Raw genomic sequence first — 16,759 nt, 5'->3', positions numbered from 1 at the left:
AAAATTATAATCTTGAGATTATATCAGTAAATACAGAGCTATTTAATTTTTTTTTTTTTTTCTAGACAGAGTCCTGCTCTGTCACCCAGGCTGGAGTGCAGTGGTGAGATCTTGGCTTACTGCAACCTCTACCTCCTGGGTTCAAGAGATTCCCCTGCCTCAGCCTCCTAACTGGGATTACAGGTGCCCACCACCACACCCAGCTAATTTTTTAATTTTTAGTATAGATGGAGTCTCGCCATATTGGCCAGGCTGGTCTCGAACTCCTGACCTTGTGATTGGCCTATCTGAGCCTCCCAAAGTGCTGGGATTACAGGCATGAGCCACCACGCCCAGCCATTTTTTATTTATTTATTTTTTGAGACAGAGTCTTGCTCTGTTGCCCAGGCTGGAGTGCAGTGGTGAAATCTCACCTCACTCCACCTCCGTCTCCTGGGTTCAAGCAGTTCTCTTGCCTCATCCTCCCGAGTGGTTGGGATTCCGGTGCCCCCCCAACACCCCCACTTTTTTTTTTTTTTTTTTCTATCTTTAGTAGAGATGGGGTTTTGTCACTTTGGCCAGGCTGGTCAAACTCCTGACCTCAAGTGTTCCACCTGCCTTGCACTCCCAAAGTGTTGGAATTACTGGTGTGAGTCACCGCACCTGGTCTCAGCCAATCCTTTGATTGCTTTTTGATGCTTCAAGCTGAAAAAGTTATTCCTTCACAGACATGAAAAATATTGTATTTATTATAGTATGTGAAATATATGTCAAAAAAGGTATCAGATTACTGGGCCGCATGGTGTCATTGCCAACAAGAACACCAACTGTGTTTGGCCTTGGTCCTGAGGGAACACATGACAACGAGAAGTGGCTCTTTTCCTCTGGCTGGAGAAGTAACAAATAACAGGATCCAGGAGCAGATATTAAGTGCAGATGATGAGGTACAGCAGATAGTCATTTGTGGCAGGAGTTGATGGCATGTGGTCCCTGAGAACCAGGGCCATCTGGGTGTCTTCCTGTTTGTGGAGTGAGCTGGGTCTGGATGGAAGTGAAGATATGGCTGAGCCAGGGAGGAATGGCAGGAAGAGGGCACAGGCCAAGCAGGGGTGTGAACTCTGAGAGCATGAAGCAGTTGCTGGAGCAGGAGCTGAGGCCTCCTTGTGGATGAATGGGAGGTGTGTTTGGAAAGCAAGATGCCACTTGGGGTGACATAGGCCTTGAATGCCAGACTGAGAATTGCCAGCCAGACTGAATATCACCATCATCATCATCTAATCATAGTCATCCAGTTGTGAGGTCATTTGATATTGGCAATGGGCATACAAAATATTAAATAGGATATTTATTTCTAAGCCAAATTTCAGAAAACAAGTTACAAACTTTTTTTTTTTTTTTTTTAGTATAAACATAGTGTAAGCTTACTCTAAAAGGGAAAGTATAAGGCTTACTCAAGTATATATAGAAAATGAGAGGGCTGCTGATCCCACTCTATGCTGTATGGCAGTATTACCACAAATATAGTAGCTAAAATAACACGTTTGTTTTCTCAAAGTTTCTGTGGGTGAGGAGTTCAAGTGCAGCTTACCCGGGTCCTCTGCAAGCTTACAATGCAAGGGGTGGCTTAGGCTGTAGTCTCATCTGAGGACTCTACTGGGGAGGGCTCCAGGCTTACCTGAGTGTTGGCGGCCTTCAATCTTTGTAGGCTGTCAGACTGAGGGGCTTGGTTTTTTGCTGGTTCCCTCAGTTCCTTGCCCCATGTATAGCTCACAATGTAGCAGCTTGTTTCACTAAGACAGCGTGGTAGACTGCCTTCTAATAAGATGGACACTCTAGTCTTATGTAATACAATCATAAAAGTGACATAGTGTCTTCTTTGCCATTTTCTGTTAGAGACTGGTTACAGCTTTGCCCAGTGGCAGTATTGTAGCCAATGAGGTTTGAGGCATGATTATTGAAATAATTGAAAACTTTCCCAGTACACCAGGGTGACAAGTTGCAACATAGTTGGCATTGGCAAATTTTGACATCTCTATGGAGACTGAATTAAAAGAAAAAAAAGAAGTAACAGCTTCTGCCAGCACCCAAGAGGAAGAGATTATATCATAGCATGAATACCAGGAGGCAGGGATTATTAGGAGACATCTTAGAGTTTATCTCCACACCCTCCCCCCAAAATAAAGAAAGAAAACACTGCTTAGGGTTGCCATTATTGTTATTATTTTTTGGAAATGGCGTCTCGCTCTGTCACCCAGGCTGGAGTGCAGTGACACAATCTCGGCTCACTGCAACCTCTGTCCCCCAGGTTCAGGCAATTCTCCTGCCTCAGCCTCTTGAGTAACTGGGATACAGGCATGTTCCACCATGCCCGGCTAATTTTTGTATTTTTAGTAGAGATGAGGATTTCACCATGTTGGTCAGGGTGGTCTTGAACTCCTGACCTTGTTTGTGATCTGCCCACATTGGTTTCTCAAACTGCTGTGATTACAGGCGTGAGCCACCGTACCTGGCCATGGTTACCATTATTAAAAGCAAAATGTGGGCCGGGTGCGGTGGCTCACGCCTGTAATCCCAGCACTTTGAGAGGCTGAATCAGGTGAATCATGAGTTCAGGAGTTCAAGACTAGCCTGGCCAAGATGGTGAAACACCATCTCTACTAAAAATACAAAAATTAGTTGGGCGTGGTGGTGGGCACCTGTAATCCTAGCCTCTCAGGAGGCTGAGGTGGAGAATTGCTTGAACCCAGGAGGCGGAAGTTGTAGTGAGCTGAGATCGTGCCACTGCACTCAAACCTGGGAGACAGAGTGAGACTCTGTCAAAAAAAAGAAAACGCAAAATTTGTGGACCATTTTTCTCTGCATATACCAAAGTATAGTAGTAATTTAGGAGCAACAAGAGCAAAGGGTGACACTTGAGATTTTTAGCCTGGATGCCCAAGGAGAGAGTTCTGTGCTTTTTCTTGATTCCTGCAAACGATAATCTGTTAAACAGGAGGGAGAGGACAGAGCATGTAAATGATAATACCAATAACTACTTGGAAATAGTGATTTTCATACTGCTGCTTTTTTTTTTTTTTAAATTTTCTTGAGACTAGTCAAGTGCAGTAGTGAGAAGGGGGGAAAGAGTAGAACAAGGAGTTCGATCCGTAACTGACTGTGAACAATCAATTGAGATAACTCACTACCTTCGGACCAGTCCATATTGCTTCTAAAAGAGGTATAAATTGGTATTAGTAGATGACCATACTCCAAGAGTAATTGAGTTCCCCCTCACTTTTGAACCAGCACCTTTGAGGATTTAATTTACAGTATTTTCCTCTGGGCATGGTGGCTCATCCCTGTAATCCAAGCACTCTGGGAGGCTGAGACAGGAGGATCTCTTGAGCCAAGGAGTTGGAGATCAGCCCTGGGCAACATAGGGAGACCCTCATCTCTTTCTCTCTCTTTTTTTCTTTTTTAAAATAATAATAACGTACATGTTTTCTGCTCTCTGTCTCTGAGTAACTGCTCCCATGTTGGCAGTGACCATTATTAATACCCTAAGAGTGCATGATGTTAGTTAGCTAGTGTCACCAGCTGCTGCTATGTATATTCCATATGAACTGTCCTCCCATAGGGGAATACACACCTGTGTGTGAGACTGGGATTTATGTAGGCTCTGGCCCAGCAGGCCCATTTGATAACCAGTGGCTCACTTAGTTTCTTTTCTTTTGTTTTTTTGAGATGGTGTCTTGCTCTGTCGCCCAGGCACAGTTCAGTGGCACGATGTTGGCTCACTACAACCTCTTCCTCCCGGGTTCAAGTGGTTGTCCAGCCTCAGCCTCCCCAGTAGCTGGGATTATAGGCGTACACCACCACACCCGGCTAATTTTTGTATTTTTAGTAGAGATGGACTTTCACCATGTTAACCAGGCTGGTCTCAAACTCCTGACCTTGTTTGTGATCTGCCCACCTTGGTCTCCCAAAGTGCTGGGATTACAGTCGTAAGCCACTGCACCTAGCCCTAAATATAATTTTCTATTTTGCTCATAATATTTTAAGTTTTATTTTTATTTTGAGACAGAGTCTTACTCTGTCAAGTAGGCTGGAGTGCTTTGGCACGATCTCAGCTCACTGCAACCTCCACCTTCCAGGTTCAAGCAATTTTCCTGCCTCAGCCTTCTGAGTAGCTAGGAAAACAGGCACACACGATCATACCCTGCTAAATTTTTGTATTTTTAGTAGAGACAGGGTTTCTCCATGTTGGCAGGCTGGTCTTGAACTCCTGACCTCAAGTGATCTGCCCGCCTCAGTCTCTCAAACTGCTGAGATTACACGCATGAGCCACTGTGCTTGGCCATATTTTGAGCTGTATTTTGCATAGTTATACCATGCGTATTCTATTTCTTAATTCTTTTTGTTTATTTTTATTTTTGAGACAGGGTCTCACTCTGTTGCTCAGGCTGGAGTGCAGTGGCACTGTCTTGGCTCACAGCAACCTCCGCCCCCAGGTTCAGGTGATTCTCCAACTTAGCCTTCTGAGTACCTGGGACTACAAGCATGCACCAGCATGCCTGGCTAATTTTTGTATTTTTTGATAGAGACAGGGTTTCCTCATGTTGACCAGCTGATCTCAAACTCCTGACCGCAAGTGATCCACCCATCTTGGCTTCCCAAAGTGCTGGGATTACAGGCATAAGCCATCATGCCCAGCCCTATTTATTTATTTGTGAGACAGGATCTGTCTCACTCTGTTGCCCAAGCTGGAGTGCAGTGATGTTTCGTAGCTCACTGCAGCATGGGAACTCCTCGGTTCAGTTGATCCTCCTGTCTCAGTCTCCTGAGTAGCCAAGACTACAGTTGCATGCTACCACACCCAGCTAATTTTTGTATTTTTTTGTAGAGATGGGGTCTCACTATGTTGCTCAGGCTGGTCTTGAACTCCTGGGCTCAAGTTATCCACCCACTTTGGCCTACCAAAGTGCTGGGATTACAGGCACTAGCCATTGTGCCTGGCCTGTTTTAAAATGTAAAATATTTTTACTGATTGCATAATTTTAATGTTCCTATTGTATTTTTATTAATTACCACTAATTCTTCATTGTTTAATAAAGTACGGCAGTTAGATGTTAGAATTTTGCAAATTGTACCAGTGACACATGGTCCCTTGGCTAGGATTATGCATAACTTTGATTGATCTGAGCAGGTAGAGCAACAACAATGATGACAAATAATATTCAGGTAACCCCTTGCTGTTAATACTGGGTTTTATGGCCGAGTGTGGTGGCTCATGCCTTGTAATCCCAGCTGAAGTGGGCAGATCACCTGAGGTCAGAAGTTCGAGACCAGCCTGGCCAGCAGGGTGAAACCCTATCTCTACTAAAAATACAAAATAATTAGTTGGGCGTGGTGGCACATGCCTGTAATCCTAGCTACTCGGGAGGCTGAGGTGGGAGAACTGCTTGAACCTGGGAAGTAGAGGTTGCAGTGACCCAAGGTCACTTTACTGCACTCCAGCCTGGGTGACAGAGTAAGACTCTATCTCAAAAAAACAACAAAAAAACAACTGGGTTTTATCTTTAACTATCTCATGGAAACATATAGGAGACTTGTGAAATCAGTACTCTTATTCCCATTTAACAATAAGGAAACAGTCTTAGAGAGGCTAGCTCCCTTGTTTGATGTGACAGTACACTAATGTAAGTAAGAGAATTAAAGAATGCGGCACATTCGAGGCTGGGCACAGTGGCTCATGGCTGTAATCCCAGCACTTTGGGAGGCCAAGGTGGGCAGATCATCTGCAGTGAGGAGTTTGAGACCAGCCTGGCCTAAATGACGAAACCCTGTCTGTACTAAAAATACACAGATTAGCTGGTGTGGTGTTGGGTACCTATAATCTCAGCTACTTGAGAGGCTGAGGCAGGAGAATCACTTGAACCTGGGAGGCAGAGGTTGCAGTGAGCTGAAATTGCACCACTGCACTCTAGCCTGGGCGATAGATAGAGTGAGACTTCATCTCAAAAAAAAAAAAAAAAAAAAAAGGCAGCACATTGGCTATTTTAACATTTTAGAAAAAGGAATGAACAAAACCAACTGTCACACAAATAAAAAGGGAAGGACTACAGGATCCATGAAGTACTTGCAGGACAGAATCTTTTCTTCTGAGAGACCAGGGTGAAAGCATTGTGCAAGGAGGTGGTATTCGAAGGATGAGCAAAGCTTGGCTTGGATGTAGGAACAACCTGCCAAATAGAGGGATCCACAGGGCCTTAGACTGGCTGGACTGGAGGCCTTTATTGGGCATACAGAGGGCCCGTCTGGCTGTAATGTGCAAAAATTAGGATAAGGTTGTGAAGTCTGGAAAATATAATTTTTCATATCTCTAAAAATTTGGGTTCAAAAGTAAAATCGTCCAGTTTGCAAAACCTTCATGAGAAAGGGATGATTGCTTAAGTCTTGGTGTTTATGTGTCTTTTACAAAAATTATTTATTTATTTATTGAGACAGAGCATTACTCTGTTGCCCAGGCCTGAGTGCAACGGCACGATCTCGGCTCACTGCGACTTCCGACTACTGGATTCAAGCGATTCTTCTGCCTCGGCCTCCTGAGAAGCTGGGACTACAGGCCCTGGCCACCATGCCCAGCTAATTTTTTTTGCATTTTTAATAGAGACAGGGTTTCACCATGTTGGTCAGGCTGGTCTCAAACTCCTGACGTCAGGTAATCCATCTGCTTTAGCCTCCTGAAGTGTTGGGATTACAGGCGTGAGCCACTGTGCCGGCCTTTTTTGTTGTTTTATAATTTAATATATCCTAAACATTTTCTCATCATTAAAAAGTTAGCATAAACATTTTATTCATATATAATATTTTTTCCTTTTTCTTTTTTCTTTTTTTTTTAAAGATGGGATTTCACCATGATGGCCAGGCTGGTCTTGAACTCCTGACCTCAGGTGATCCACCCACCTCAGCCTCCCAAAGTGCTAGAATTATAGGCGTGAGCCGCCGCACCCGGCCATATATAATATTTTTAATTACTTCTTTTTTTCTTTAGAGTACTATTTCTGGAAGAACCTACTTTTTTGATTTGTGGTTCTGAAATTATAGCAAATTGTGTAGTTTATTAGATTTTGTCACAGGCTGTTATGCATAACTGATTCATACCCTATTTGCAGCTTTTCTCACGCTGATGCTTGTGTTGATTGTTTTTTCCAGCAGTGCAGGGTAGATTATCTACTGGCTTGTAATCAAAACAGCTTGCTTGTATCACAGTGAGTTATACTTCACTAATTTGAGTTCACTGGGAAATTTTACTTCCTGAGCTTCCATGGTTAAAGATTTATAATGCTCAGATCTTCTTTGATGTTTGTTCTATCAGATAAAAAGCAGCAACTACTTTGTCTTAGTGTTGCCAAATTGAAAAGAGCCTTTGGTTTGGCCAGCGTCTTTGTGATAGTGACATCTGGCAGTTCTCCCCCCGTGAGGAGTTTCCCTGCTCACCTGAGTCTCTCTGATCCTAGTACTGCCTGTCAGAGACAACTGGTCCACCCGAGTGCCAAGCTTGCTCTCCTTTGGAGATCCAGCTGTACTTTCTGCTTAGCTGTGAGGAATCAAGGATTTTGCTTTTGCAGGGGAAGGAGTTTTTATCCTGTGAACTAAACTTGCTTCCTTTTGGAAGGTTTACTGGATTGGTAGATTATTAGTCCAGTCATATCTATCTTTCAACAGTTTGTCCATGTCTTTTTTTTTTTTGAAATGGAGTTTTACTCTTGTCATCCAGGCTGGAGGTCAGTGGTGCGATCTTGGCTCACTGCAACCTCTGCCTCCCTGATACAAGCAATTCTCCTGCCTCAGCCTCCCAAGTAGCTGGGATTACAGGCGTGTACCACCACACTTAGCTAATTTTTGTATTTTTAGTAGAGACAGGTTTTTGCCATGTTGGCGAAGCTTGTCTTGAACTCCTGACCTCAAGTGATCTGCCCCACCTTGGCCTCCCAAAGTGCTGGGATTACAGGTGTGAGCCACCACTCCTGGTTGGCCATGTCTTTTTTTCCCTTTTCCTTTTGTTTTCAGATGGAATTTGGCTCTTGTTGCCCAGGCTGCAGTGCAGTGGTGTGATCTCGCCTCATTGCAGCCTCTGCCTAGCAGGTTCAAGCAATTCTCATGCTTCAGCCCACCGAGTAGCTGGGATTACAGCTGCCTGCCACCATGCCCAGCTAATTTTTTGTATTTTTAGTAGAGATGGAGTTTCACCATGTTGGCCAGGCTGGTCTTGAACTCTTGACCTCAGGTGATCTGCCCGTCTCAGCATCCCAAAGCGCTAAGATTACAGGTGTGAGGCACCATGCCCTACCGACATGCACTGTAATTTGTGTTTTAAAAAAATAAAACAGTGTTTAGTATTTTGGTAGAACAAGCTTGGTACTATCCTGGATTGTATAATGTGAGTATGAAGAAAGAAAATCTTTAGTAAAAGATGTCCCAAAAGGTGGATATAATAATCCCACTGAAATGTGAATAGCCATACTAGGAATTCTGTGGTTGGTTTTGAACTTTATACTTTTAGGAGGACATATACAAAAGTGAAGTGCTTACAGGGCACACAAAGACTGATCGAAGAAAGGTTTCATACTTGCTTGATAAATATAACAGCTGTCTCCAGCTATGTTCCAGAAACAACATAAGCCTGCTTATGAATTTTTTTATATTTGAAATGATAATGGATTCCATGTGTTGATCACCTGCTTTGTGTCAATACATATATTATCCATAACCTTTTCTCCAACTCTTTGAAATAGTTGGTATTCTTCCTTTAAGAATCTAGATAGACTAGCTTGCACAGCTAATTTATGCTGCTAATAAAGGGTAGACCTAGGATTTACAGTTGTGCTGTTTATATTATACCATACTACCTCTGGCATGATCATGCAGTGAGGCTGTAGGTGGTGGGCACGTCCCCTCTTCTGCTTATGAGCAGGTTAATTCCTGAAATGTAGAATGACATTGAATAGTCATAGTAGACAATATTAATTGAGCACTTATTATGTGCCATATACCTTTCTAGGCTTTCTGCATTTAATTTATTTAATTCTCACAACTCAGCAAAGTTGTTACCATTATCATCTCCATCCTGCACATGAGGAAACTGAAGCAAAGGGCATAGGTGGAAGAACTCGGATTTGGAATAGGCTGTCCAGCAAAACAACTCACACTTAGCCCCTGCGCTGTTTGCCTTATGTAGATGACCAGTGTATGTACACATGAGTACAGAGTTTTTGTTTTTGTTTTTGAGATGGAGTCTTATTCTTGTTGTTTAGGCTGGAGTGCAGTGGCACAATCTTGGCTCACTGCAACCTCCACCTCCCAGGTTCAAGTGGTTCTCCTGCCTTGACCTCCTGAGTAGCTGGGTCTACAGATGTGCACCACCATTTTCAGCTAATTTTTCTTTATTCTTTTTTTTTTTTAAACGCAAAACATTGCTCTGTCACCCAGGCTGGAGTGCAGCGGCATGATCTTGATCCACTGCAATTTTTGCCTCCTGGGTTTAAGTGATTCTTCTGCCTCAGCCTACCAAGTAGCTGGGACTACAGGCATGCACCACCATGCCTGGCTAATTTTTATATTTTTAGTAGTGACAAGGGTTCACCATGTTGGCCAGGCTGGTCTTGAACTCCTGACCTCAAATGATCTGCCCACCTTGGCCTCTCAAAGTGCTGCGATTACAGGCATGAGCCCCCTCACCTGGCTAATTTTGTATTGTTAATAGAGTTGGGGTTTCGCTATGTTGGCCAGGCTGGTCTTGAACTCCTGACTGCAAATGATCTGCCTGCCTTGGCTTCCCAAAGAGCTGGAATTATAGGTGTGAGCCACTGCACATGGTTCCAGCCTTAGTCTTTTTTAACCTACAAAATGGCAAGTTTATTTGATTTAACCTAATATAGGTCAAAAGAAGGATATTCCAAATAAACTATTTTTTGTTTTAGAAAAGAATTGTAGGATGTATTAAAAGTTTGTGTTTTGAACTTCTCCACTGACATACTTTTCCTGTCCAGTTATTTGTCTGAGAAGTGTGTATTCTATTTCACATTGTGTCACTTTTGCTTCTTTTTTATATTTTTGAGACGGAATTTCGCTGTTGTTGCCCAAGCAATAGTGCAATGGCACAATCTTGGCTCACTGCAACCTCCGCCTCCTGGGTTCAAGCGATTCTCCTGAGTAGCTGGGATTATAGGCACCTGCCACCATGCTTGGCTAATTTTTTGTATTTTTAGTAGAACCGGGGTTTCACCATGGTAGCCAGGCTGGTCTTGAACTCCTGACCTCAGATGATCTGCCTCCCAGAGTGCTGGGATTATAGGCATGAGCCACCGCGCCTGGTCAACTTTTTCTTCTCTTACCTGCAACTAACTGATCTGGAGTCTTATATATCTCTTGTTATATAAGAAGTGATTTTAAGGGATTCTGCTTTGGGATGTGTGTGCGTATATGTTTTTGTTTGTTTAAATTGGCTATATAACAGCATCCATCAGACCACCAAACCTAATTGTGAAATGTAGAGTATGATTTAGATCAAATTTAAGAATTCAAAAATTCCTTCTGATTATAGGATGACACTTGAAAAAATAATCATACGTATCAATGGTTTAACAGGCTACCTGCTTCCAGTGGAAATTGTGTGATTGTGTTTAGGAAAAATTTGATTCACTCAAGAAAGGTTCATTCATTCCACATTGAATTTCTAATTAAAAGAAAAAAAAAGGTCCATTTAATATATTCTGGGGTAACCAAATCTGTAGAGTAGGAGTGACTTATGGTGATTGTTTCTGTTGGTGGGAAGACATTCTAAAGGGAGTCCTCAGTAAACTGCATTTAACACACAAGAAGTTCTTGTGGGCTGAATGTGGTGGCTCATGCCTGTAATCCCAGCACTTTGGGAGGCCAAGGAGGGCGGATCACCTGAGGTTAAGAGTTCAACACCAGCCTGGCCAACATGGTGAAACCCTGTCTCTACTAAATATACAAAAATTAGCTGGGCGTGGTGGCAGGCATCTGTAATCCTAGCGACTCGGGAGGCTGAGGTAGGAGAATTGATTTGGCCTGGGAGGTGGATCTCGCTGTGTCACCCAGGCTGGAGTGCAGTGGTGTGATCTCAGCTCACTGAAACCTTTGCCTCCCGGGTTCGAACTATTCTTGTGCCTCAGCCTCCTACGTAGCTGGGATCACAGGCATATGCCACCACACCTGGCTAATTTTTGTATTTTTAGTAGAGACGGGGTTTCACCATATTGACCAGGCTGCTCTCGAACTCCTGACCTCAGGCGATCCGCCTGCCTCGGCCTCCCGAAGTGCTGGGATTACAGGTGTGAGGCACCACGCTTGGCTCATTTTTTTGTACTTTTAATAAAGATGGGGTTTCACCATGTTGACCAGGCTGGTCACGAACTCCTGACCTCAGGGGATCCACCTCGGCCTCCCAAAGTGCTGGGATTACAAGTGTGAGCCACTGTGCCTAGCCTGAGATCCTTTATATATATATATATTTACATATATATATATATATATATATATTTTTTTTTTTTTTTTTAGGATTTTTCCTTAAAGTATGTGAAACCCTGAAAACTTGTATGGCTGTTTAAAATAAATATGTTGATCTCTTCTTCCTAAAGATGAATCACAATTGAGTCTTATTTGACCTGAAGTTGTTTTCATTCTCCCTAAACAATAATTTTAGGAGGTAACGGCAGTCTGATGTCTCAGGCTACATATGCATGCTAGTCTTTCACCTTCAGTTGTCATGTGTTAATGCGTGTTTTGTAATAACTAGGATAAATACAAGGGATCCTTGCTTTTGTTTTTATTTTTTTCAGTAACAAATACTTTTAAGAAAACAGATGATTTTGTGTCATCTAATGCGCCAGCTGTCGACCTAGACCACAAGTTTAGATGCAAGGTTGTGGACTGTTTAAAATTTTTCCGCAAAGCCAAACTGTTGCACTATCACATGAAGTATTTCCATGGAATGGAGAAGTCACTGGAGCCAGAGGAGAGCCCAGGAAAGAGGCATGTCCAAACCAGGGGCCCTTCAGCTTCAGACAAGCCCAGCCAGGAGACCCTGACCAGGAAGCGGGTCTCTGCCAGTTCCCCAAGTAAGTATCTTCATTCTGCATTTTGTCATGGATAGCTTTGTTACCTGGTCACAGTGCTTGTGTTTTCTGACACACAAAGCAGGCACTAGGTTAGTCTGTTCCAGTTGAATCCCACAAGTTTGAACATATTAAGTGATCCTCAGATTGCATCATGGAGCTGCGGCCTTCCTGTAGGAAGCAGGAACACCTAACTCTGAGAGTTACCTTGAGAAAGTTTCTTAGCCTCTGAAGGCCTTGGTCCTTCCAGTATGAGTGGACAGTCAAGCAAAGGGACCTCCTCCAGAAGCCAGCAGGAGAACTCACGCTCAGAGCAGCATGGGTGCCATCGTCCCACTCTCCCAAACCTGTACATTTTCCTTGCCAGCAGTACAAAAGAGCATGACAACCAAAAGGTGATATGTGATTCTACTGCTGGGTCCAAGTGTGAATCCTGTTTCATCTTAATTGTAACTGAAGATATTTATAATAGCATGGTTTGTTTTGCATAGAAACCATAATAGTAGCAGTAGGGATTACCATAAAATCTCATTTTATAACTTATTACAGAAAACTTTATTTTCTATAGCTCACAGAAGTTCAAAAATTACATGTTCACAGGGGAATTTCAGAAGAATTAATGGATTTCCAATAAATTCTACAATCTTCCCAGCTTGTTATCTGCAATTGTAATATCACTACCTACTTGGTTTACAGATTTTCTATTAAAACACGTAGGTATTAAATGGTTTATAAAACTTCTTTTTTTTTTTTTTTTTTTTTTTTTTAGTTTATTTTTATTTTTATTTCCTCCTGTGTGGAATATAGAACTCTTAAGACACTTAACAGTGTTCTTAGTAGAGTATACAATCAGGTTACAGGACAGTGGGGCAGAGCCATGCAGACTAAGGTGAGGTCAGTCTTCATTTTTGCTGTCAAGACTTTGTATGTGCTGTATTATCCGTTAGAAATATAATATGAGGCCCAGTGCAGTGGCTCACACCTATAATTCTAGCACTTTGGGAGGCCGAGGCAGGTAGCTCACCTGAAGTCAGGAGTTCAAGACCAGCCCAGCCAACATGGTGAAATCCTATCTCTACTAAAAATACAAAAATTAGCTGGGTATAGTGGCACATGCCTATAATCCCAGCTACTCGGGGGGCTGAGGCAGGAGGATTGCTTGAACCTGGGAGGTGGAGGTTGCAATGAGACAAGATTGCACCATTGCACTCCAGCCTGGGTGACAAGAGTGAAACTGTGTCTCCAAAAAAAGAAAAAAAAAAGAAATATAATGTGAGCCATTTATGTAATTTAAAATTTTCTAGCAGCTATATATTTAAAATGTTAAAGGAAATAGGGGAAATTACTTGTAATAATATAGTTTAATTCAGTGTATTCAAAATACACTCATTTCAGCAAGTAATCAATATAAAAATTACTACCGAGCTATTTTATATTCTATTTCTTCTTCTTTTTATTTTATTTTTATTTTAAAAAAAGACGGGGTTTCACCATGTTGGCCAGGCTGCTCTTGCACTCCCAACCTCAGGTGATCCGCCTGCCTTGGCCTCCCAAAGTGCTGGGATTACGGGCGTGAGCCACTGCGCCTGGCCTTCTTCTTTTTTTTTTTTTAAGTGGAGAGCAGGTCTTGCTATGTTCAGGTCTTGAACTCCTAGGCTCAAACTTCCCATTGTCCTCTGCCTTTCTAAGTGTTAGGATTATAAGCGTGAGTCACCATATCTCGCTAATACTCTTTTTCTTATACTGTCTTTAAAATCAAGTGTTCCACTGCCCTTATGTGAAGAAAAAAATAAAAATAAAATAAAATCCAGCTTGTAGGCTGGGCGTGGTGACTCACACCTGTAATCCCAGCACTTTGGGAAGCTGAGGCGGGTGGATCACAAGGTCGGGAGATCGAGACCATCCTGGCTAACACGGTGAAACTGTCTCTACTAAAAATACAAAAAATTAGCTGGATATGGTGGCATGTGCCTGTAATTCCTGCTACTCGGGAGGTTGAGGCAGGAGAGTCGCTTGAACCTGGGAGGCGGAGGTTGCAGTGAGCTGAGATGGTGCCACTGCACTCCAGCCTGGGCGACAGAGTGAAACTCTGTCTCAAAAAAAAAAAACCAAAAAAACCCAGTGTGTATTTTATTCTTAATGAACATCTCAATTCAGACTAGCCACATTTCACGTGCCCAGTAGATACATGTGGCTAGGGGCAACTGAATTTATTGGACCATGTAGCTCTGTTATTCCCAGCTGTAGGCAGTCAGTCCAGCTGTGCACTTGGTGAGACTAAGCCCTGAGCTAAAATGAGCTGCCTGAGGACGACCAGCTAGCCAGTGGCCACCCAGGAAGACTACCTATGTGGGCTGTAGGGCAGGACAACACCTTAATGACTTTACCAGAGTCCTGCTCAGGTGCCCACCAGGGGATGGATATTTCTCAGAGTAGGCTTGTGTGAACCAGACTGTGGTAGACTGATGCCCAAGGCCATTTTCAGTCCTATTTTATTTTATGTTAATTATTATTTTGAGACACGGTCTTGCTCTGTCACCCGGACGGAGGGCAGCTATTTCTTTCAAACAAAGCTCACAGCTATCAAAACTTTCCTCTTTCAGCTCAAAACTTATTTTCTCTGGAAAGGGAAAGTAGCTTATTGAGCATGAGATCAGAGCACTGGAGTTAGAATTGCCTCAGGCTGAAATAGATCAACCTGTTCATTCAACAACTACTTATTGCCAGGCTCTTTTCTGGGTGCTAAAGAGATCTAAGTCCTATTCTACCTGATGCTAGTGGTTCTGGTTATTCCTGGCAGAAAGGAGAAAGGACTTGTTCAGTTCTCAGGCCAGGGCTTCCTTTTGCCTGGGTAGTACTTGGTTCATTCGGCGCGAAACACTGATTCCTTAGGGATATAAGAAGTGTCTTACTGGCCAATCCTGCTGGCTTGGGTTGGCCATTTTTGTCTTTGAGGTGAGTTTAGATCTCTCTTGTTGATTACATGATGAATTCTGGGGGCAGGCTTATTTCCTAGGCCTTGAAAGATCTGTCATTGAGCTCCTGCCATGTACTGCCTACAGTAGTTACTTGAACCAGGTCTCACCTGGACCAATGACCAGCCTAGCTGCATGGGAGTCACTGGGTGACATGTTAAAAATACAGATTTCCAGGTTCTGCTTTCCTGACATTTCAGTTCAGAGGCTCTAAGTTTAGAATCTGTAATTTTTTCCTTCCCCTCTACCAAATATAAAAATGATATATGATTACTATAAGATTAGTACAAAAGAATGCTAAGGCAAAAGTAGATCCCTCTCACGTTGAATCTTCCACTCCCCTTACATATAATTTTTTTTTTTTGGATGTACAATTCTGTAGCTCAGATTGGAGTGCAGTGGCACAATCTTGGCTCACTGCAACCTCTACCTCCGGGGTTCAAGGTATTCTCTTTCCTCAGCCTCTTGAGTAGCTGGGATTACAGGCATGCACCACCATGCTCTGCTAATTTTTGTATTTTTAGTAGAGACAGGAATTCACCATGTCGGTCAGCCTCCCAAAGTGCTGGGAGTACAGGCATGAGCCACCACACCTGGCCTTTTTTTTGTTTTTAAATATAGAGACAGGATCTCTTTATTTGAGACATGGTCTTGCTTTGTCACCCATGCTGGAGTGGAGTGGTGCAGTTGCAGCTCACTGTAACCTCGAACTTCGAGGCTCAAGCGATCCTTCCACCTCAGCCTCCTGAGTAGCTGGAACTACAGGTGTGCACCACCACACCAGGCCAATTTTTACTTATTTTTTTTAGAGACAAGGTCTCACTATGTGCCCAGGTTGATCTTGAACTCCTGGACTCAAGCAATCCCCTCGTCCTGGACTCCCAAAATGCTGGGATTACAGGTGTGAGCCACCAGGCCAGGCCAAGACTGAATCTCACTTTGTTGCCCAGGCTGCTCCCAACTCCTGTCTTCAAGCAGTCCTCTAGTCTTAGCTTCACAAAGTACTGAGATTACAGGTATAAGCCACTGTGCCTGGCCACATTTAAACTTCTGATGGGTGATACTAATTGCTTTTTAGGAAGCTTATCCCAAGCAGGACACAGTGGCTGATACCTGTAATCCCAGAATGTTGGGAGGCTGAGGCAGGCAGATCACTCGAGTACAGAAGTTCAAGACCAGCCTGGCCAACATGGTGAAATCCTGTCTCTACTAAAACTACAAAAATTAGCAGGGTGTGATGGCACATACCTGTGATCCTAGCTATGTGGGAGGCTGAGAATAGTTCGAACCCAGGAGGCAAAGGTTGCAGCGAGCTGAGATCATGCCACCACACTCTATCCTGGGTGATAGAGCGAGATCCTGTTTCAAGAAACAAACAAAAGCTTGTCCCAGTTTGTGGTGTCCTGCCAACAGGCTCTCAATATTAACACCTTTTTTTTTTTTTTTTTTTTTTTGGAGACAGCATCTTGCTATGTTGTCCAGGCTGGTCTCAAATTCCTGGGCTCAAATAATCCTCTCACCCCAGCTTCTTGAGTAGCTGGGATTACAGGTGTGTACCACCATGCCTGGCTAATCACATTGTGTCTTATTTTCTTTATTTATTTATAGCTCAGTCTTCATTTCTTGGTGTCACATTTTAAATTATTGCCAATCTGATAGGTGAAAATATTGATTTTAGTATAT

At 43.1% G+C, this 16,759-nt stretch overlaps 1 protein-coding gene and 1 non-coding gene across 11 annotated transcripts in view; both read left to right on the top strand.

Annotated features, from left to right (window-relative positions):
• PHF20 (PHD finger protein 20) overlaps nt 1–16,759 on the top strand; it is a 167,523-nt gene that overhangs the window by 104,953 nt on the left and 45,811 nt on the right. For all 10 annotated transcript variants that reach the window (XM_032295092.1, XM_032295087.1, XM_032295091.1 and 7 more), the window contains one exon: nt 11,826–12,104. In XM_032295092.1, the coding sequence (XP_032150983.1) occupies nt 11,826–12,104 (279 nt within the window). The remainder of the gene's footprint in view (nt 1–11,825; nt 12,105–16,759) is intronic.
• LOC116563072 lies at nt 1,884–2,020 on the top strand. Its single transcript, XR_004274207.1, has one exon. It is a non-coding gene; the product is annotated as a U4 spliceosomal RNA (small nuclear RNA).

Source organism: Sapajus apella, unplaced genomic scaffold, assembly GCF_009761245.1.
Source record: "Sapajus apella isolate SASKATOON/1434 unplaced genomic scaffold, GSC_monkey_1.0 scaffold33, whole genome shotgun sequence".
NCBI lineage: Eukaryota > Metazoa > Chordata > Mammalia > Primates > Cebidae > Sapajus > Sapajus apella.
Note: the sequence above shows the minus strand (reverse complement) of the source record. Positions and strands in the feature narration are given on the sequence as shown.